The sequence below is a fragment of the Haemaphysalis longicornis genome, unplaced genomic scaffold (genome assembly GCF_048455015.1).
Source record: "Haemaphysalis longicornis isolate Haplotype H1 unplaced genomic scaffold, Haemaphysalis longicornis Haplotype H1 scaffold_9, whole genome shotgun sequence".
In the NCBI taxonomy this organism is placed as follows: Eukaryota; Metazoa; Arthropoda; class Arachnida; order Ixodida; family Ixodidae; genus Haemaphysalis; species Haemaphysalis longicornis.
This window is the reverse complement of record NW_027526460.1, coordinates 17,432,446-17,456,176: the sequence shown is the minus strand read 5'-3', so window position 1 is coordinate 17,456,176 and position 23,731 is coordinate 17,432,446. Positions and strand designations below refer to the sequence as shown.

Sequence of the window (23,731 nt, the reverse complement as noted above, 5' to 3'; positions counted from 1 at the left end):
CGCTAGCTCCATTTTCATTCCTGGAAAAAGGACTGCTTTCAATGTGACAGAAAGATGATGTGCTCGCGATTTCACCGACATATTTCCGAATCGAATGCGCTGCGGAGGACATGAAACTGCTGTCAGAAGTCTCGGGAAGCGCAAATAAAAAAATATCTTTAAACAACCCGGTCACTTTGCCGGGCTCTGCCAACTTTCTTTCACGGCATTCAGTTCGGCACCTGGGCGACACTCGGCGAAACACCCGTAGAAGAGTCAGATGCATTGAGTAAGCGATAGAAATATTCGATCGGAACATGTCGAAAATATCCTTCATTCCCCTCTTCTTTACGTTAGGTACTCACTAAATTAGAAAATGGAATAAGCCTTAAACTGTCCCCCTAGAAGTATCCGGAAAAAAATGAGACACAGTCACGCTACAGTGAACTAGAATATTGTCTAGTTCACTCTAGTCACGCCATCTTACATGTGTTATGCCCGAAAGAATATACGTTAGTGGGTATATGTCGACGTCGCAGCCAATGGTGATCGGCCATTCAGCAGCGGCACTCTGACGGACTGTCATCGCAATTGGCGAATCATTTTGACCTGATATGTGAGAATGTCGTCAAGCTAATATCAGAGTCCTTCAATGCTTTTCTGGTCATGAAACTCCCGGCCAAGTTTCGTACGGGGACAAAGGCTACCGCGAGTTGCGCCACCGCAGATCGGAGGGCATCGGGCGGCCGCCGCTGCTCTGTAGCCAGACCAGCAGGCAGGAACTCAGTAGCAGCATGCCCGTTCGCAGCAAATTTTTTGGCCACTCACGAAATGATAAGTCCATTTAATCGGCCCACGACACGTTAAGCGAAAGCGCACTGCTGATAAGGCGGCGAGCGTCGTTTTATCTTACTCCCTCCGTGGTCCGTTCCCTGCCAAACAAGCGCTGACCACGTCCCCGACTGCCATCCGATCAACACCAGCGCCGCGGCGCGACAGCGAAGGAAGCTCTCCCATAGCGTGATGGCGAAGTTTCATGACCAGAAAGGCATTGAAGGACTCTGCTGATATACAGAATTACGTTAGGTAACCTTAACGTCGAGCCCAACAACAAAGGACATTTTGAGCAATGTGAAACTCATTGTACGCGAAGCTGCGGGTACCGGTTGACGATGTTAGGCCTGAAAATATTGTTAGGCCCGATGTCACCTCGTCTCATGCCTGATAGCATAGAGTCACAATATTTTAAACACGATAGTCTTTCCTGGGCTACTTTAACACAGAAATGTTGGTCTGTCTGTCTGTCTGTCTGTCTGTCTGTCTGTCTGTCTGTCTGTCTGTCTGTCTGTCTGTCTGTCTGTCTGTCTGTCTGTGACTAGATTCAGCCGCCTAGCCAAAGTAAAACAGAAGCTGCGCAATAGTCTTATATCCACAGCTAAATTTAAACGTATAAGTCCTGTGGCAATGTTCATACTTGTCAACATTGTTGAACAAGAACAGACTATTACGCAAATATAAGGCAGAAAATCAATACATAAGGGAAATTTGCAGTGTTTCTTTATTAAAAAATTATGGATACTTGGTTTCTGCTATACCAAATGAAATACTACATCAACTGCAAAAAACGTCGCCTGCTGTTTCCAGCGCTACTATGGCTCCTAATGGCATTTAAGACATTAAACGGCAACAGCAACGAAAGGTTGTAAGTCAGTTGTAAGTCAGCGCTCGTGTTTGTCACCTCCTTCTTCTTGTGTCTTGTCTGAGTTTGCGCTGTTCCCCTCTTATAATCCACTAGATAGGTTTCATGTTCCGCTTGGAACGCTCGTGGAGTAGGGCAGCGTGGTTCTATAAACGCTGTAGTAGGGTTCTTCGATTCACGCGCATCTCCGCCGTAAGGCAGCGCTGTCATCGAGGCACCTCACTTGGAGTAGTGGAACGCGGCAAATGTAAGTTGACTTCAGCAAACCTCTAGCGTGTTATCTTGGGAGGAACGAGACGACGGAGGAACAGCATGAGATGTGAGCGGGAAAGAGAAGGGAGGCCTTTACTTTGCAGGGGCGCCAGTCGACTACCGCCTTTCGTCGACATTTCCAACGAAAGGAGCAGATACGCGGCTATTTTTCGAGAGAATTTTGGACCAATGTCTAGGCTAGTGTTTCGCCATGTACCGGATAGACGCGTTTTACTTGTCCTCCTCATGGCTCGTGAACAGGCTGGTAAATTGCATGCGGCGGCGAAAACAACAACAACGTTATTGTAAAAGATAATTCCCAGTGGTTTATTTTTAGGAAGGATGAAATTTCGAGACGTTTTTTGTCAGAAATTATGTGAAAGCGTCATGCAAGAATAACAAAAAAAAAACTTTACCATTTTTTGTTGATTTTGGCATCAAGAACGAAAAGGAGCCATGTGGCTAGCCAAGCGAAGCAGCAGAGGAACGTCTCTGGGTTCTACGGTGGCGCCCATGACGGCACGCGATTGTAGCGACAGATTTCCCTCTAGTATATATTAGTATAAATGTCTATGCCTGATAGGGACGCCGCATGCCCGTGTTCATGGCCACATGACGTGTCGCAAGGACCTCAGGCCAGAGTGTTTAACATCGCTTTTTGATACCGTATCGCAGTCAGGTTGCTGGTGCATTTTCACCGAACGGGCCACGAAGTGTTTTCGCACTAAAACATGACGGTCAGTGGTTGGCACCTATTAATAGAAGCGCAGAACGCAACGCAAGGTTATAAACCATGAAAACTCACTACGGAAAGAATCTTCCTGCCATCAGAAAGCCGCTGGCGGACACTGCCCCGTAAATGAAAGCACTGCCACTCCTGCTGTGCAAACATCACCTAGTATCGCACCTTCTAGACTACGCGGCTCTCATCGCCATCGCGACCCTTCCCACCGAGCCGTTCCACGCCATTTACGCTGTTTTTACGGCGTTTTGTGCAGTGAATCATCCGCAGCACGACACCGCCGTTCGAGTACAAAGAACACGTATCACGGCTACGGTGCTTTTTGGTGCGCCGACGAGCTGGGATATTTTTTGTGCCTAAAAGTGCGACATTGTTGGAGGGTCTGTCCGTCGCCATGAAACTTGCCTATGCCAGGCTGTGTACGATGCCGCGGCCGCCGCAGTAAATTAAAATTGAAATTACGCCCCCCCCCCCCCCCAAAAAAAAAAAAAATGTCGCAGCTTGCACTAGGGGGAGGGGGGGGGAGGGGGGGGTGGAGGGGGGGGGGGGGGGTAACGGTGCACGGAGGAGCAGGAATAAACTTTATTTCAGACCAGAAGGATGGCAAGTTGGGCTAGTTGGTTCATAGTGACCATAACGAAATGCAGCGCAAAAAAGGACGGGACAGAAGAATTTTTCAGAGGTTTTCATTGCGAGCTCCACAGTAGGCGGAGGTGGTACCCTCTTCACGGGAATCCGAATGCTCCCCGTTTCTGTGTAAAACTCTCTTGTCTCAGCATGAATCTCTCTAGCGCGAAGCGTAAATGATTTTCCCGGTGTTTTTTAGTACGCGTTACGAATACCTCCAGCGTTAGGCGTGAACGAGTGTCTCAGTGTTTTTTTAGTACTTTGAATGGCTCGTCTGCATGGTCCAAAGAGAACTCCTTCGGAAACTTTACGGTAAGCTTCAGCACTAAATATGTTAAGGTCCCATGATGATATTGCACAGAAGTGCATCCCCGGGCAAATAGATAAAACACTCATTGTCACTGTAATCGGCTCTCTAGATAAAACTTTTTGGTGCATAAAAAAGTGCCAACGGAATCTTACCTAGTGTGTCATGCTCATGTGCATGCCCTACTCTATAGCAATGTATTGTGTTTAGTTTGTTCGTGTTTAGTTTGTTCTTCGCGCCTTTACGACCAGCGCTGGGTGCATAAAACCGCCGTCAATTGCTCTTCCCGCTGGCACGGCTCGCACAAAACCTGGTCACGTGGCATAGGGATGCGCCTGTTGGCGTGCCCTACCGATGGACTCACCTGCTTTGTGCGATAGCATCCTTGGAGATGAGCTAGCATCCAGCCAACGCGGGCAGGTCTGCCAACATCGCTGCTTTGCCAGCTTCAGGCGCTACACTGAATAGACGGGAAGGAGGGAAAGAGAGAAAAAGAGAGAGAAAATGAGTGACATCGCACTGTGACAGTTTTACTGTATTCCTAACAGACGTGCGCGGGAAATTCCAAGCGCATTGAAACCGTCGCATGCTTAGTGTCTCCCTCAGCTAGTTTTTAAGCCACGCGCCATATTTGGTCATTGCACCCTGGAACCAACATTCAGAAAACGTTCGCTTCGAGGTGCGTTATGTCGTCTGTGCAGCGGTTTGTTGCAGAAGGAGGACGTGTTGAGCGGATATAGAAAATTTTCATCATGTTTCTTTGTCCGCTTCCGCTGACATTACAATTGCATGGAGGTTAAAAGGGGGGGGGGGGTGCGAACTTCTTTTCTCAGAGGATCTTAGAAAAGGAAGTCCAGTTTTATTTCCCTTTACAAAGTGACTGTGCCTATTGTATACTATTGAGCTCTGCAAGGGCAGTGAAATCACGAATTTTCTTACAGCAACTGAAGCAGTAATTGCTGTCCAAAAGTGATTGTGCAGCACACTGGTATCGTCCAATATCTACCGAGACAGATATAATGCTTGTTAAAACCGTACTGAAATGTTGTGAAAATGTTGCCCCATCAAGAGCCCCTTAAAATAGCCCCATCAAGAGAGAGAGAGAGAGAGAGAGAGAGAGAGAGAGAGAGAGAGAGAGAGAGAGAGAGAGAGAGAGAGAGAGAGACGCGTTTATTTGCGGTAAGCCATTCTGCGACGCTTCCTAGGAACAACATGCAGCATCACTGGTAATGCAAAACAAACACAGTACCACACTGATCCTTTACTATTCTATCATCTATGTAATAAGACAGGAGGTAACTAACGACGTTTTACAACTAATTGTAAAAGCGCCGTGTCCCGTTCACTTCGTTCGTCCTTGTTCAATTTGCGCTTACTTACACGATAATTGTAAGGATCAAGCACCAAATAGCAGAGCAGGGTATATCTCTGAGTGAAGTGGAGTCAACGTGATTTTGTGCCTTGAAATAAATTAAGGTAGGGACGGATCGGGGGAGGGGGATTTGCCGGTGAAGACTGCGAAAAGATTTGCGGTGATTACAGCAAAAAACAAAACGAAAACACACAAGCAAATGACACAGGCATGCGCTGCCTCTCTGCTAAAGTTTTTACTCGGAAATCAGGACAATATATACAGGCAATCACAACCGCCTTGGGCATACGCGAAAAGAACAGTAAAAACATCAAACCCAGGTCCACTCAGTATGAATTCTTCTGAAACCGCGGAGCTGTGGTGCTCTTGTGTCGGCTGGAACCTCAAAGGGCGCTCGCCCGAGACCGGCAGCGCCATTGACACCCAAGTTGTCCGGTTCCCGCAAAGGAATCGGCAGTTACACGTGAGCGGCGGGAGGCTCCCTCCCACCTCCCTCTCTGCGCGGGAGGTAGAGGAATCCACCCCAGCAAGACCACTGCGCCCTCTTTCGGTGGGTCTGGGAACCGCCAACGAGGTGGTCCCGAGACCCACCGATAGAGGCCGCCGGCGGGTCTGGGAAACTACCCTGCGTGACGCACCACCTTCGGTACACGGACAAAAAACTCGATCTACAACAGCTCCGATGTTAAGAATCCTACAGCCAGCATCAGCGCTCCTGATTATTGCCAACCCTTCCAATTGGTTCCCAGATGTGCCATTCGTTAATCGCGCACTGGGACAGAGGCCTGACTGGTGCATACCGATGACTGTTTACATATGTGCGCAGCCTCGACAAACTCCCGTGCCCTTTCGCAGCATCAGCGTCCCACTCAAAAGGGCCACAGATTGAGAAATTAAATTTACTATTTGTCCACTCCCGGGAATAAAACCCACGCACAACTGTTTCCGACCAAGTTTTACTGACATGGTGACTCAGCAATGGCCGCTTGGTGCTGTAACTACAAGTGGCATTTCTGTGCTCTCGCAGACCACTTACACCACGCGTTGGTCACATGCGGGTCAGCCACAAACGATCACCGTGCTTTGATGATACGTGTGAAGGGCATGTGCCTAAAATTTTTCGCTGCCGCTGTCCCCACCCCGTAGGCCACTAAACTTGAGTTCCGAGTGCGCATTGAGGTTTGCTCACTACATTATTTTATGATCACGTGCACAAAGACGTGCGGACTGTCGTGTTTCATGGTTACGACGAACGAACCGAGAAGTTCCCGGAGGCGGGAGATGTTTATTGTCGCATGCTTCCCGGGGCGTGGCTGCGTCTAGATAGATACGCCGGTGGGTGCGCACAAGGAATGTGCGCTTCAGAGCGCACATTAATTCGTTTCTGGAGCACGCGCATCATCCCCCTAGCGATAGGCTTCTGCGCTAGGCAGGAAAGCCGATCGCGGGCGGGGTGACACACGAACTGCAATCAAAACAATTTCGACATCGTGGACAAGGTGCCTTACTGCAGCTACCAATAAAGAAGGCGGTTTCAAAAACAGTTCGCGTAGTGTGAGGCGAAATAGACGTAGGAGTGATGCCGCAGGTTCGAGAATAATAGAGCGGGCTATTTCCATTACAAAAATGTTTTTCTACGCCGCTGTTCCAATGGCGTCTCTTTTCATAATAAAGTAAAGTACTACCTTATTTCCCCTGATGCAGGCTACATCAATTTATTGGGGTATAAAATGAGAAAATATCCGCTATTGCTTCGGTTATGTGATTGAATATTAACCACGTGTGTGTGCGTATGCGTGTCCGTGTGCGTGTGTGTGTGTGTGTGTGTGTGGGTGTGCGCGGGCGTGTGTGTGTACCGCTTCTCTTTACGGGAGTTTCAGTTCTTTATTCAAAAGCAGAAACGCCTTGTAAAAGCTTTTCAGAAATAGAAAAAAAATGCACCCTTCCGTCTAACAATGACGATGGTTGAAAGCTTTCTCGTGATGGATTCCTTGGTTGGCCAATCCCACACCACCAGTATGCGCTTCTCTGGAGATACGCGCTCCTTTCCTACATTACCCACAGCAACTCTAACACGACGGCACCCTGCTATACTTCGATAAATACGGACCCGGACGCTTCCCTCTCCTTACATGTTACACAAATTCTGAAACAATGGAGGGTACCCCACAATGTCCTCACTGCGGGAAATAAAAGGTCATGTATAACACACTTTGAACTTGCTCCCAGAATCCCGCTCTCCCGCCCACACCTCACGTCACCTTCGCCTTGTGGGAGGAGTGGCTGGCTGGCTCAACCGCTCAAGGCCAGCGATAGCTGACAGAACGGGCAGAGTTGGCCCTCAGCTTCATACCCGCAGCCCCGGACTAGGGGCACCTTCTTTTATGGAGCTCTCTCTCTCTCTCTCTCTCTCTCTCTCTCTCTCTCTCTCTTTCGGGTGTTTGGGTTTGTGGTATACGGCGCACAGATGTACCTGCTGCTTGGATTTCAGTTAGCAATCTTTTGAGTGGTGCGGGTTTCAGGCGTTAAACTCCTACATGTGACGTTAGGTCTAACGTCCTAAACCTCAATATGGGCAGTTAGGCTCAGTGTCTTTTGGCTAGCAGCCTTATTGCTCGTAGAGTAACGCCATTCTTATCCAACGTCGGCCTGTGGGTAACAGCTGTCGATGTTCACCTCACAATATTACGATAGGCCTATTTATTTCGCGCTGTCGCACGACGGTGCCACTTCCTTCCTCTCTTGCACATCCACCTTTAGCGGAGGGGGCGTACCGGAGCTGTCGGAAAGCTTTTCAGGGAAGCCTTTTAATTTTAATACACTTCACCGATATCATCATAGAAAGTGGGCTTTCCTGCAGGGCGTATTCGCATTACGGACGCCATCAGTGAGAACACCAAAGCTTCTTTTTAGAAGGTAAAAAAGTTAAAAGAACGAAGAATACAGAAAATCACTTCCATCTGCCGAACTTTCCACGTAATACCCATTCATCGCTTCATCGCAAAGCGATTTTTTCGTGCTTATCTTGCTCGCACGTACCTTTCACCGCCCTTTCTACTAAACGAAACGGTTTCCTTCGATATCTGGCAAAAGCGCAGGAAAAGAAACATCGCTTAATAATTATTTTTTCCATAATCTCACCTAATGGTCCCGCGTACATGGGGCTAAACACCAGCCCTCCGTTTACTCAACAATAGACCCCGGTTCTTTGCGTGATTGGAGAGGCCATACAAGTTGCGGCGGAACACGGCCGGTGGTATGAGATAAAGTAAAAGAAGTCAGTCTTTTGCCGGCGACCAACCAGCCGTTGACTATTCCTGGCCAACCAGTATCGATTACTTCGGACGCCTCCGCTGTACGGTCCGGATCAAATAATGGAGCGTGTTCGCTGGCTATCAGAAACAGGCGGTCGGTCAGGAAATGGGGAAAGTGCAGCCACCGTTCTGCTGTCAATGGCCGCTCTGCGGGAGTGCAATGGCGCGAGCTGCTTTTTTGCGTGCCGTGTCGCAATACCTTCCCGCACCTATTTCCAGACCCGGCAAGGCGCTCTGAGGGAATGCCAAGGAGAGGCAAGGAGCGCTCGAGCCTGCGAATGATAGGTAATTGGGGCTGGGTAGGAAGGCGGGCTGAAACAAAGCAACCTAGATAACAGGGTCCCTGAGTACTTCGCTTCGAGCACCGCCCAGGCTTTCATCTTTTCTCTACTTCCTCGCCTTTTTAAAGGGACCCTGCAACACTTTCGACAAGCGCTTTCACTTTTTCCTTCGCGTGTGGAAGCACTGCGAAAGATATAGTTATCGCCAGCACGGAGCGGCACTGCGTGATTTGCTCCTCGCACCAGATACGCCTTGCATTTCTGCTTTGTTTTTGTGGCTTTTTTTTTTAAGTTGCTATCTAAAAGCGTTTATTGCTGAAAGTGAAGGAAAACCGGCCAATAGCCACTACATAGCCTTAGTGACGTAATTCGAGCCGTCGAAGAACGTCAAGGCCGGCAAAGAGAGAAGAATTTTTTGAGGGAGTTCACAAGTTATCTGATGGGCCTAGAGCAGTAATTTTTGGCTGAGGTACTTTGCGAACCCCTAATCTAAGTGCAGGGTGTATTGTGTTCTGTAAGCATTCAAGATTTCAAAAAAAAGTTGAAAAAGGTGTTGTGTTGCAGGGCCTATTTAATTTTTATTTGTGCGATGCCAAGAAGGGCGAATTCCCTGCAGGCGCTAAAAAAATTAAGTATTGGCAGTTCCTTTGTTTAGGGAAAACTGCCGGGGTGGGACGGAGATGTGGATGAAGACGAGAGAGGGAGGAGTTCGTTGCAAACCGTTTATTGACCAAAGCAGAGTCCTTCAAAAGCATTGAAGGACTCTGACCAAAGCAAGGCGCAATGCTGGCGAGGGCAAGCGGATAGGTAGGGAAAGGAAGGAATGTAGATTACTGTTCTTCGGTGAAGACTTAGCGGCATTCAAATAAGGGGGCGGAATAATCAAAGCAGTTCAAGATAAGAATTCGGCGGGATTCCGTCAGCACCGGAATTGGCTCTCTGGGTCGTTTTTCGGGAAGGAGCGAGAGCTCATAACAACCGATTATCAGACGAACCGACAGATTAACTATTGCTTTCGATTCTGCAGGTTCCAGCGAAATTCATTTCTGCATGTAAAAAATGCATTATCTTATAACAACTTGGGTTAACCAATGTACACAAAGAATACACATGCCACCCCTCTGTAATGTCGCGTGAACGATAATTACCTCTTAAAACAGCGCAAGCGTTTTATTTTTCGAAAAACCAGAGTGGAATATAAGGAAGAAGGCATGAGGCGCTTATTCTATGATGCGCATCATAACCATTATTTCAGAACTTTGGTTGCAAATGTCCCAAGCATACGTCCTTTTCTAGTCCACGCCTATGCCCTGTGATCCTGCTTGTGTGGTCTGCAGATAAAGTCCATTCTTTTCTACTTCTCGTGTAAAAAATGAAAGTATACAACACAGAAGGATAAGTGAAATCGTCATTGCCATCGTCAGCGCTGGAATTCAAACAACGTAATTGCCGCGATTCTGTCTTCTATAGTATACGGAAGCCGGCTATTTTGTGATGCTTTATTCTTCTTTATAAGGATGAAATGAGCTCACGCGGAAGAACGCTCAGCGCTAAGGTCGTACAGTATTAAATGGCTGGAAGGGGAAAAACCGCACCGGCCAGAATAAGCCAGAATTATGAGGATGGGCGAAAGAAGCTCGGATCATTTCTTTAATGTCTTCACCCAACCGTACTTTAAAAACGTTCCTGTAAAAATAAAACCGCCACAAATGTTTCTTCTTCCCAAACTCTAAAGCGGGCATTTCATTGCATTTGTTGTTTGAAGTACTCCTAATCAGCCCAATCTTATGCCTCTAGTACTGTTCTTTAGCCATATGTCTGATCCAGTATCAACTCTACGTATGTAAAAGGGAAATTTACGATAGACAAGAATACGCAAAGCAAGCATTTGCACGTACACGTCGTCCACACATAAAAAAGTGTGCACTATGTCCTTTTAAAAACACAATAACATTAGAGAGAAAAAAAAGAATCGTTAGAAAAACAAAACAGCGATATATTACTGCACTTAAAACTGGCACTAACGACGGCACAATTCATGACTTCTTCTCGCAATGGGGAGCTTTGAATGCTCGCGGCTTTGTTTCAGAGACAGCGGCTCCTAGCGAGACAAAGCTTGTTTTGAGGCGGGCATTGTCCTTATCTAATGCAAGGACTACGTTTGTACGAAATCTGGAGAGAAGCGCCAGTCAAGGTGTTTCTAATTAACTTTACTGTGCTCCTGAAAGAAATAAGGAATCACGGGAGAAAAGACGCTTTTCTGGTATAATTAGTGAAGTTCAGAACAACGGCAGTGCATTTATTAGAGAAAAAAATATGTAGATACGCTGTCACGTGTGGTCTCTAGTACATCACAGAATTTCTACCGTCTAACGTTGGGTAGAGGGCAAAGAGGGGCGCATGGTATGGGCATAGGGACTTATGGTCACGTGACGTTTTTCCTCTTGTCAAGGGTGGAGAGAGTGAAGAAAAATGTGGTTTTCTGAGAGCTCGCCCTTACAGCTTAAGCAATTGTATTCACTCAGTATAAAATGTGCGGCTCTGTGTGAATCACAAGAGGAACTGTTATCACTTCGGTGTTGAACTAATAAACTTTATTTCGTTCAATCTCATTCCCAAAACTTTCCGTAAAAAGCATAATGTGCCTGCTGAACGCACCACGGATTTTGATTCGCTTTTTACTCCTATCCCTGCCGAACTTTCCCAGTTTACCGTTGATATGCACGTTTATATGTAGCATGAAGTTTATCGCACTTTAAAGGGACTTTGCGACACTTTTGATAAACGCTTTCCCTCTTTCCTTTAGTTCTGGAAGCACTGCGAAAGCTATACTTATTGCCAGCACGGAGCGGCATTGCGTAATTTGATCGTCGCACCAGATACGCCTTCCGTTCCTGCTTTGTTTTTGCGGCTATATTTTTAAAGTTGCCATCGAAAAGCTTTCATTGCTGCGACAGAAGGAACACCGGCCAACAGCCGCTACATGGCCTTAGTGACGTCATTCGGGCCGTCGAAGAAAGTCAAGATTGAGAAAGAGAGAAAAATCATCTGAGCGTGTTTCCAAGTTATCTGATGGGCATAGAGTAGTCATTTTTTGCTGTGGTACTTGCAACCCCCTAATCTAAGTACTGGGTGTGTTGGGTGACTACATTCTGAAGCCATTTAAGATTTCAAAAAAAGTTGAGAAAAGTGTTGCAGGGACCCTTTAAAACCAGCCTCGGTACCGTATGCAGTTCAAGTGATATCTCTCGTTTTGGGAGGCAATCACAGTTTTATGCCAGAAACAGAAAATTTGATTTGATAAGCAAGGCAGGTAAGCTACCAACTAATCAGTTTCACGCTTAGAAATACACTTAGACGCCCGGATCCCCTGTTAGTTGTTCGTTAGAAGTCGCAGTGCTATTACGTATGATTGCAGCAAGTGCACATACACCATACTGTGTCTTGCTTATCTGAAGTGGGGGAACTTTAGATACTACCCGAAGATAAAAAAAATTGATTTGCAACCCGGACCGTGCAAAAGACAATGCCCAGTGCAGCTGTTTAAAGACACTGCAACTGTTATTGATGCTATTTATTGTTTTATTGCTTTAGATTAAAACACATTTCGGTCGCCATGGTACACAGTGATGGTATCTACGTTGATTTCGCCTACATTCTCGGCGAAGACGAGATAGAGACACCATCTGTACCACGTAGTTGCGACTCGCGGGTCTGAAGTCCCTCCAGATGAAGGCTAAGAAGCATGAGTCGGGCTTGCCACGCTTCACAATGTAACATTGAAGTCGCCCCTATTGCCACTGCTGTGTCATTTCCTTGCCTCAATCATGCAACGTTTTTCCGCATGAAATTTTTAACGCCTACATTGGAGTGCTATGCTTCCCACATTGTGCTTGTTTTGGGAACCTTAACAAAATGGAAAATTTCGTGGAAAGTGTTGGCCGATAATCCTCTGTGGGCACGCGCTATAGCCCTTGTTAGGCTTACGGTAGGTAGCCCTAACGTTGAGCCGAAGGACGGGCCAAGCCACATCAAACTCATTGTACGTCAAAGTGCGAAGACTTGTTTACATTGTTCCACCTCGAAGCACAACTTCAGGTAGAATGTCAGGAAACCGCCGGAAAAGCGTCGACCGATTCAACCAACCTCACACTCGTACTTCTAGCTGCGGGTACGTGTTAGCACTGTTGGACATCTAAGCCTAATTAGGCCTAACATTAGGCCCAATGTCAAGAAAATCTCGGGAAAACGCTGGCCAATATACAAGCAACATCAAACTGGTTATACGTAAGGCTGCTGGTACTCATTAATGCTGTTAGAGATCGAAGCGTGACATCAAGCCTTATCTCAGGAAAGCCCCGTGAAACCATTGGCCAATAGAAGCAACATCAAACTCACTCTTCGTCCAGCTGCGGGTACTCATTAACGTTAGACCTCGAAGCGCGACGTAAGGCCTAACGCCAGGAAAATCCCGAGAAAGCGTCGATCAATACAAGCCAAACAAAACTCAATTTACGTAAAGCTGCGGCTACATGTTGTTAACGTCGTTAGGCCGCAAAGCGTAATGTTTAATACTTAATGTAAAGAAAACCACGGAAAAGGTTAGGCAATAGTGATGTGGGAGTTCTTGCTCGTATACGGACACCTAAAAAACGAGAAAAAAATACAGGGCTAACAATTGTACTGTAAAAATTGCCTCGTCTGAAGCTTTGAACCCCAGAAAGCAAACAGTCGCCATTATTGTCGCAGTCGAGTATGAGCGCATGTCTTCAGTCGCTTTATGCCCACTGCCCCTCTTTTACTCTCTATGTGATTAACTACGGCCGGGGAATGTATATATGTTGCTAAAACTACTCCAAATTCTTCGAATGGACAGCAGAGCTATCGTTCACGAAAAGGCATGTTCACCTGCGTCCCAGCGGAGGTGCATTTCCTGCTGTCATGGGTCGCATGTCTTTGCTACTGGCATCCGCATTGCCTTTCACTTAGACTTGATCAGAGGCCTCAGTAAATGAGGCGTTGTCGTCTGATGTTGTGAGCACCCTCCGGGCTGCGAGATCCACTTCTTTTCCCGACGAAGCTCAGGTTCGAGGCATTGGATCTGAGTGGTATTAACTTCTCCAGCTTCCCTTCAAGTCGCGACACGGCCGTACCATGCCGCCCCGCTGTCTGGGTGCCTACTATGCCGTATTGGTCATCCCGTAAATCAAGCAGATATCAGCGCAGGATCGTATAAACTCATCGCATGATCATTCTATTCCGTGCACTCTAACTCTTAACTTTTAGGTATTTCATTCGAAGTTCCGATATGACGCGCTCAAGCTAGTCTTGGGGTATGAGGGGCGCTGTAGTTCAGGGCTACGGATTTAGACCGACCGGAGATTGTAAACGCGACGCGGTGTATGGATACGTAAGCTTCCCCCATATCACTTGTATCAGAACAACGGCCCCCACATCCGTGATTGAACCCACGTGTTCGTGTTACCTGTACAACACCTCAGCAACGCAGCCACCGCGACGTATGCGTGAAGAGGCCACCTCACCTGACAGTACAGGGAATAACCTTAACCAGGTGGCGTTTGGGTAGCTCTGTCAATTCAAGCGTCTGTGGTGGGCGTAGAAGCTGGTCGTCAGTGTTATGTTTAAGCGCATAAAGAATAAAATACTGCGCCTTTTTTTTTTTTTTTTGTGGAGGAAGGGCGCAAAGGAGGGGGGGGGGGGGTGACATCGGAAATAAGATAGCTTTCAGGATTTTCAGATTCAATATCGGTCATACCAGGGTACAAAGAGTGCTGTAGCGGTGAAGCCACTTGCAATGACGGTAATGAGTCTCTGTTGCCTTTTCGTAATAACTAGCAAATATACTCCCAGTAATTGGTCGCCGTTTGTTTTGTAGGACATTTTCATCCTACGGATTTTATACTGATGGATATGGCCTTGTTGCTAAGATAATGTACGTATATTAAATGCAGTCAACTATTTTCGTATATTGTACTCAGAGTTCACGCTTGCGAGAAACAAAAAAAAAAATAAATGCGGTTCCGCTCAACGTGAAAGCTGTTGGAAGTGCGGAGCACTGATTCGCCAGTGTTTCCATTGCGTTATTGTTGTGAGTACCTTGTGTTTATCTTTTGTTTATTCGTGCCTTGCTTTCTTTCTCGTTTTTTTGTGTTTCGGTTTTTGTGTGTTGCTTTTTTTCCCTGTTGAGGTATTCTTTTTATCTGTCTTACTTTAGTTTCTCGGTTCCCCTTTTCTTTTCTTGATCACTTCGCTTTCATTCGCTGTTGTTGAGCCTGGACGGCTGCCTGCCGAAGCTGGGGATCGTCCTCTCTTCGTTGACGCTTCGATCCTGCTTGATGTTGTCGCACCGACGAATCGGCCCTCCGGCGTCATTGTCTTTCGCGAGCAAGCGCACGCTGTCGCTCAAGCCGTGCCAACTGTTCGGCGTCCATGGCGGGAAAGACCGGCTCTTTGTTCGCAGGATCTATTCCGAGAGGCTGTGGCGCTCTATCTTGCCTAGATTCTGTATCAGTCTTGGTTCTGTGGCGTTCTCTGTTGACTAGTTTTGGCATCAGCTTGGGTGCGTGAGGCCCAACGACATTGGACAGACGACATGCAGGGCCCCTAAAGTGCTCCGCACTTAAAATCGACACTTAAGCTGCTGTCCCTTAAAAGTGGTTTAAAGCGACATAAAATACTTGGGATCACTTCCCGGACTGGTGGGGTTTTTATAATGGAATATTATTAAAATTTATATTCATAACTCCCAGAAACCAGCGATCATGCTGGCAATTTTTTTTTTTTTTTTTTTTTTTTTTTTTTTTATTGCGGAAGTTTGCTAATCATTTTTCCGCGGGCGTTTTTAGCAGAAGTACAGCAGAGTGTGGAATTCAGTTATAAAAAATTCTCGGAGCATCACCGATATCGTACGTTCAGGAAGGACTACAGGGTCATGTAGACCGCGCTTTTAACTTGTTCCTTTGAAATGCCCACACTTTTTTGCGGCTTTTGCATCATACACCGAGTACTTGACACTTAGCACGCGGCCTTCTTTCGCAAGCTACAACCAGTTTCTCAGCTTGCCAAGACATGACCTTCTATCGTTGTTCACTCGGATGACTTTTGTTGAGGCCGCGTGGAAAGCGGAAGTCACAGTGCGGGTCAATAGCGTGCAGTGGTAGATACCTGCGGTGAGGGTCCTGCCACTCCGAAATTTGTGCAGCCCATCCACTTGCGAGCATACGGGCGTTGCTGTCCTCTCGGGAGAAAGGAAGCTGGGCCGTGTTGCTCATAAAGTGGTCTGCGCTGGCGGCGGCGTCGGATCTAATATTGCCTTGTATGTCCGAGTGACCAGGCAGCCTCTGAAGAATGATTTCATGACCTTCGCGCAGTGCCATTGTGTGAATTTCGGCAATTTCAAGCGGTGGGAAGGAGTTTTGCACCGACTGCACCTGAATGTGGCGTTTACTCGTAGTTTTAAGTTTAAGATAGGTAGGGAAGATTCCCCCCTGTGCCGGACTTGCGCTGTGCGTGAGACTGCAAATCACTTGCTGTGCGTCTGCCCTCGATTCGCTGCTGCGCGAAAAACTGCAGCGAGCTCCCTCTCTCGTGTACGTTATAGAGGCAGTCTCGAACTTTTTCATTTTCTTGGGCCCTGGGCCAATAGTGCTGACAGTACTATAGGTACAAAAGCTCTGCTCCAGTTCCTACGAGAGGCTGAACTAGACAAATCTCTCTAGATCACAGCAAATGTGTCAGGATATCTACTCTTTCGCACTGTGGCGTTCATCTATTTATTTTTCTTGGGTTGGCGTTGTTAGTCATTTTTTTCCCGTCATTTACTTTTCATTTTGTTTCAGCGTTTCCATTCACGATTTTCTTTTCAATTGTATTTTTATGTCCGGACTCTGCTGGCAGCATTCTCTTGTTTTTCTTGCCCTTTTTTTCTAACGTTTCATGTTTGTCTTCTTCCTGCTGTAACCCTAATGTCTGATACTCACCAATCATCAACGTAGTCACCCCCCATCTGGTGTAGCAAGCCTTGTCCCTAGCAGGGCTCACCTCACCAGTACCCATTAAAGAGCATTTTCTCTCTCTCTCTCGGATGACTTTTTATTGTGTCCACAAACAAATCAACATACCAGTCAGCTATAAAATCAATGGCTACCTTGCGACCACATTCTCCCCCCCCCCCAAAAAAAAAAAAAAAAAAAAAACTCAAAAAGAGACCCCTCCATGTTCTTTGTCACCAGAGTAGGAAGGATGCGAGAGAAGCTCAATCGAGCGGGGGAGGGGGGGGGGGGGAGGAGGCGAAATAAATCTATGATACCAAAGGACAGGCAGAAGTAAAAACGGAGACACCGACCAAAAGAAACTTAAAAACTTTAAAACAACAACAAGACGTTTCGGCTTCGTTACTGAAGCCTTGTTCACAATGAGGCGAATAAAAGTTCACCTGTCAAACCCTCACTTGTGAAACCCTCGACTTTCCGTCAAACCCTCGACTTCAAAGGACAGGCACATGGCGGCCAGTGAACTTAACGCCAGTGAAGCCTGATGATTATTAAGGGCGCTCGAATAGTGACAGCGAGGTTCAATTGCAGCTGGTTCTCAGCCGAAGCTGTGGGCAATGTTCGTCGCTTGCCGTCGCTACCATCGCTTGCCGGAAATCATTATGGGTCCCAACGCCATCGGGACCGACAATCACGGCCTGGAGGGGAACTCTCTGCTCGCTCTTCGCATCACCTGCGAAACAAGATAACGCACACAGGGCTCTCTTGTATTTCAACTGCCCCCCTTTTCCCCCTCGCTGCGGTGGCTCAATCGTGTTAATGTAAAAATAGTTAGAGCCGCTTTTGCTGTGAACTCAAGAGTCCAGAACAGCCGCTTTGTGCCATTGTAAACTTTGATACGAATGAAATAGTGGAAAGAAATAGCTTCTCGTAGATGTTAGTCATACCAATCGATTATGGTCCGCGAAAAAATTCCCCCTTCCACCCGGTCACGATGACGGAACAGGTACAGATTTAAGTAAATACGTTTCGTTAATGTGAGCGGATGTACAGGCCGTTAGCGGAAGCCGTGTGCACTGTAGACGTCGGAATTTAAAAAGGCTGTCTTTTTCTATAAATTTTACCCCATAACGCGCAGGATGTCTTTTTGCTGTCGCCACGGCACTTTCCAGTTGGCGTTATAATTAATAAAAATCTAACGTGGCAGCTCGAACTGGTGTCCAGTATCAAGATAACGTCGAAGACAATCTTATGCTCGGACAGCTCCAATTTCAGCCAAGTCCAACCCAAAAACGAATTCACAGAATCTGAATCTGGTGGCAATACTGCTTATTCATGGTTTTAGTTTGGACACTCGCGCCCTAAATTCGGGCCCTCGCAGCATAAACCTGCCCGTGGGTACATAATTTTTGCATGACCCGGTCTTTAAACCAGTCAGAGAATGGGAGCGTTGCCTCCCCACAACCTCCTGGAGGTTCTTTTTTTTTTCTTTTTTTTTTACATCCACGGTTTCCCTCAACCAGGCCATGTCGCATCCGATGGCGCGAACCGACCTAAATTATCTCCGAGTCCAAAGCCGGCGCCGCGGAGCCCTCGCAATTACCGTACCTTCTCAGCTTTCTCCGAGCGCTCGCCGAACTTAGCTAAAGCGGGGGCGGTGTTTTAGGGAAAGCTTACGTGCCACGCCGAGGAAGATCCGAGGTGCCGTCCCTGGCTTCCGACAGCTGGGTCATGCCAGCAGGGGCGAGGAAACCAGATACGCTCCGTGGAAGTTTTCAGCGCACTATATTGTGCTCCGGGTTAGCGGCCGCGTACTTAATCGATTGGCGCCGCCGCCATCGCCGTCGTCGGCGTAGCTGACAAACGGCGAGTTGGTAGATTTATGGCTCGCCATACGCGACTAGGCGTTCGCAAGTGCTGACGAAGGGCTGTTGGTTGCCCTGGCTTTTCTGTTTATTCCCCGCTCTGTGAAAGGCTTTTTTATTGGCTATGTTGGCGATCAACACCGAGCCAATAAAGCGGCAGGCGTTCACGGCCTGAATTGCCCTCCCTTGCTGGCATTTCCCGAAGCCATTTTTTAACCCGGTCCGCTACATAAGAGGAAGTATTAAAGAGTTCGTCCTGCGCCAAGCACAACCTATTCTTTTTTATCCAGTTTGAGTTGTTGCAGTCGGCCCACTGGAAATCCATATATATGAGTATGTCGCTCCGCTCCGCAAGTCTATATTCGCACGCTGTTGTTTCGACGCAAGGGGATAAAAAAAAATACAGCTACGTACAACTGTAATGAGTACAAACTGGAAGTTTAGGCGCAATGCCTATTTTCGCCGTGCGTCCGTATCAAGCCGCCAATTTACCATATAAGCGTGAACTAAGGAAAGGAGAGCATTTTAAGCAGTAGTTTATTGTGCCTATGAGTGCCTATTTTGACAATATGGGCTTTTTAGTGCCTATTTTGACTATATGGGCGTCTATATAAGGGCCTCTAAACGCCTAAGCATGCGTTTTTTGTGTTACAGATGCATTTTTTGGTTTTTCGAATCGACGTTCTGCAAGGACTGTTCTCGCTTCAGAAGAACGCAACAGGGTGTTTGCCGCGCGCCGTTTGCGAGAAAAAACTGCGAGCTGTGCTAAACACGCCGAGAAACGCAAACCGTGCACGAGCCTCCGAGCCTAGCCACCAGAGGCCCGTAAGCAGGGACACCGCAGCCAACGTCGCCGATGTCACCCCTGTCCACACGAACTGTTTTGCTCTATGTCCTTCAGACATAATGGAAATAAACTTCGCGCTACAAGGACGGGACGAGAGAAGAGGACAAACCACACAGCGCTGTGTGGTGTGTCCTCTTCTTTCGTCCCGTCCTTGTAGCGCGAAGTTTATTTCCATTATGTCAGACCAACTAGCCCGCCAGGATGCTTTAATGTCCTTCAGGCGCCCTGTGTCCAGAGACCAACGCGAAAACTTTTAAGGTTATTCCCTTTTTATATCCTAGCGAATTCCGATATTCTAGATGGAATCATATCGTGGAGCGTCCCGAAGTACAAGCACGCTCCCCCAAATTCAAGAGACGTTGACCCTTTTTTTTTTACCCCAATCATCGACTGAAAGGAGGTACAAATTCAAGCAGAAAATCATTGAGATGATCTGGTTTGCCATGGATTTTAAGCTTTCATTTTGTTGTCCAATCACCCTGCATTGAACATAGATCTGTTAGAATAGAAACTCTTGTGTGGCCCATTTTCACGAAGAAAATAACATTACTTTCCCACAGCGCTAGGTTTGTCCGCTGTTTTTATTGCGTCAAGAATTTGTCGTAAAACACGCTGCTGAAGTAAATACGAATTGAGACTCCCCTGAGACCCGGGATGCATTTGGGTCCACTTCTAAACTTGCAGAATAAGTAAGTAGAAATATGAAAATGAAAAGTGTTACGTGTTTTTTTAATAGCTCTCATAGTTTCATCGCAGCGAGATGTCCCATATATTGGACGCTGGGATGTTACCAGGTCTTTTTTTCCCCGGCGCTTGTAATGATGTACAGGGGATACTGCGCTGAAACTCATGTGCAAAGATGTTTTAACTCGAAAGTGACAGGATTTGATCAAACATTTCGCTCGTGTGTTCACTTCCTGCGGCCAATTAAACATCTTCTGTCTTTGTGGTGGAGAAAAAATGTCGAAATTTGGTGCGAAATAATTTTCTTTTAATGTTGTAACCCTGTAGTCTGTAACGAGTAGCGTTGGCAGTGTCTGCCGGCCTTGGGAATTGGCTCGTGCTCTTTTATTGATTTTTTTCCAGGATATTGTCGAGCCATGCTTTGATCGCAAGTAGCGCTCTGCTTTGTACTCATTCTCTATTTCGTCCTGCTTCCTCCGTGGGGTGTCGAGGGCCTCACCAACAGTTTGCGAAACTTCGTGAAATTGCTTCAGCCATCTCACCAGACACTGAGTCTGGTCTCCCAAACAAACAAAAAAAGACACGCGATTTCGCCCTCAAGCCGCTAAATACCAACAGCACTCGTTTGCTCTTCACAACGAGGTCATCGCAAAAGGTCGGTCAAAGTCTCTGTGTTAAGTCCTGGCGTCCAACGTATTGGACACACAAAATTAAAAGAAGCACAGAAGAAAGAAAGCGCGCGAATAGTTTAAATTTTGTATTCCCCGCGTTCGCTGTTGCATAACTTTATTGTAGAATCAAATATATGCAGGTAGAAACACGACAAACCGTATTTACGTCATCGGCCGGCGCCGTAGGACCCCGCGGCGGTGTACGCCGCCATTCTGGAACAGTTTCGGACGGAATTTCAACGATGTATTTTCACCAATGCTGCCTAGATGGCGCCAGCCGGTGTCCAATGTATTGGACATTGGGGTTTTACGAGGACGAATGCCTAGCGATTGGAGTAATACCTCATTTCCTATTGTCCAATATATTGAACAAATCCTCATAGCCGGGTCTCAGGAGAATATGGGCCTAAATGACAGCATTTGTTGCCTATACTTTCCTAAATGGCACTTCACAGGACCTCTTATAGGCGCCTAAAACCTTGATTTTCCGTCTCTGAAGTTCCGGTCTCTAGTAATGACAGTAGGAATTTCGTCTATTCCACTGTGCTGTGCTCTATCTGTATCCCACCACCGCTTAACTTTGTGGCCTCAAGACTCTGTATTCTTATAAGCATCACTACGTAGGTAACAAATCACAAGTATATAGAGAAAAAACAGTTCCCTTGCCGGTAGTACTGGTGGAGGGGCTCATACATGTCAGCATTATTTATCTCTAAAGAAACCCAAGCCTAAGCACATTTGAAGGCCTAATGCGTACTTAAAAACAGGCAAAACAATGGCACAAACCAAAACTAGGGCTGCGACGCGATGCCGGCGAAAGTGACGTTGCTAACATGCACTACATGACCAAACAATAAAAAAAATAAAGGAGGACCCCAGCAGCCGCCGTCCAGATGAGGTAGGCCACATCCTCACTGTGGCTAAATAGGCCACACAACTTTACACCCTCTTCAGCTGTTAACACTGACCAATACATTAAGTTATTCTTTGTCTTAGCCAGCATGGTCAAACTGCCGTGATTTCAATCATTATGTGGGCACTAATCCCTGCTTCAAATCCATGCCTACACTCTAAAAAGTCCTCGTAGGTTGTCGTAACCACAGCGCTCCAGAATGACCAATTGAAGTGACCAAGTGAGCAAATTCGGCGAATAACAAAACCCAACATATGATTTGACTAAAGAACGTAAACGTGCACGGGGACAACACGCAAGCGGTGAATGGCGTTTTGCATCGCGCAATGTAACTGCGAAGATGCCTTTTTCATGCAGTTTGAATGCTCGCCACGTCATTCGTCGCATTTTAACACCGGTCTACTCTGAATATTCATTATAGAGCATTGTGGTGAAAACGCCCTACCGGGACTTTTTAGAGAGTATGTGACCTTTTGGCCTCCTATCCGATGTGCGCACGACGGCGACATAACAACTGCAGTTGTCCCAAGGGGCGGAGGACCCACACGCATACAATTCACCCACATGCACAAGCCCACGCACACCCTCCCGTATAATAAAGACCTGTAATATATTACATTTTGTTATACTTATCATGGGAACAATGCTTCATCATGCATGCACGGTGGTTATTTCAGCCCTCACAAGCAGCGGTGGGCACACTCACTCATGAGTTCATTCATTCAGCACGCCATTCGGGATGGGAGGTATGAGATTCGTAATGAGGTTTCACGCGCAGCCTGTATATTTGAGCAGCCTGTCACTGACGATACTGACACAACGGTGCGAGACACAGCCAGAAACTCACACAAGAGTTAGTTTTGCACGCATTCCCTCCATCGCAGGGACATGGCGCAAGCCTTGCAGCGTGCAGCCTTGTCGCGATGCTACAACGGACTGCTCGCGATGCTTGCTGCAACCACCGAAACAATGCGAATGCCACAAACATAATGTAATTTAAATAAAGAATAAACGCGCGCTTGCTCACTTGCCGGATGCCTCTTTCTTCTTCTCCTCCTCATGCTTAAATATGAACCTTTCCTTTGACCCTTCTCAGGCGTTCTGTATCAATTAAATTTTTGCATTTACTAGTAGAATTGTACCAGTAATCAAGACATACGCAAGCATGGATGCATTAAATTCAGAATTTCGTTCATTTAGAACATGTGTGTTGTGGCCCGTTCAGGCAAAAAAAAAAATTACACCATCTTCCCGTGGGGACCCCTGATGAGGATGCGAAGCATCGTGGCGGTTCCGTGTGGTTCCATTGCGTTGCCGTTATGTTGAGTTATCTGGTTTTTACTAGCGCCAGAGGGAATTCCGCGTCCCGGTCCACACCGGTGGCAAAGGCACGCAAGTACTGTTGTGTTACGGTGAGTAGGCGGTGGTTCTCGAGGCGCCGAAACTCGTCCATCATGTTCTTGTCGATGTTGTCTCTGTGGTAGAATCGGTAGTCTCCGTCAGCGTTGGTGAGGTAAAGGGTGTTGAAATTGGTGCACCGGCTGAGAGCAATGTACACGCCCTCCTCTTCGCAGCTTTGTCTTCTTCTTCTTCTTCGGCGGTTCCCCTACGGGAAGATGACGACGCTGGTTGAACGTGAACCTATCTCGTGATGGATTCTTTGGTTGGCCAATCCCTAGGGGCATCCTGCCACAATCAGCATCAGAGGCGCTGCGGACGGGGCTGGTTGAACTGCAAGGCGCGTGGCGCTTCCCGCCACAGCTTTCCCACGGGAAATTCAACATCCCCCTCTAAAGTTTTCAGTTCGTCGTTTCCGTTGACGTTCAGCTTCGCGTGCCTTCGTTGTATCAGTAGCTTCTTGACGTAGTTTGAATGAGTCAAGGACATAAGGCGCGTTCGTAGCACTTGCTTCTGTCCCGGATTTGTAGCGTAGTGGGAAGGGCACCGCGTACCTCCTGTTGCGGCCAGAGAGTCGTGGGATCGAAACCGGGCGCCGCTAACTATTTCTTTTTTTTATAGTGTAGTATCTCGGAGCTGTGGGTGTAAGGAGGAGAGTTGCGCATGCGCAGTGAGCGTGTGGACGGCGCCGCCATCAACGACGCAGGACCAGGCGAGCCTAAGAAATGCTCCGCATTTAAAAGCGGTTGTGTAACCGGTTTAGAGGAC

At 47.2% G+C, this 23,731-nt stretch overlaps 1 protein-coding gene across 1 annotated transcript in view; it reads right to left on the bottom strand.

Annotated features, from left to right (window-relative positions):
• LOC144151758 (suppressor of lurcher protein 1-like) overlaps positions 1–23,731 on the bottom strand; it is a 154,649-nt gene that overhangs the window by 85,875 nt on the left and 45,043 nt on the right. Inside the window, exon 2 of the mRNA XM_077682892.1 lies at positions 3,971–4,066. Coding sequence (XP_077539018.1) covers positions 3,971–4,009 — 39 coding nt within the window. The 5' untranslated portion in view covers positions 4,010–4,066. The remainder of the gene's footprint in view (positions 1–3,970; positions 4,067–23,731) is intronic.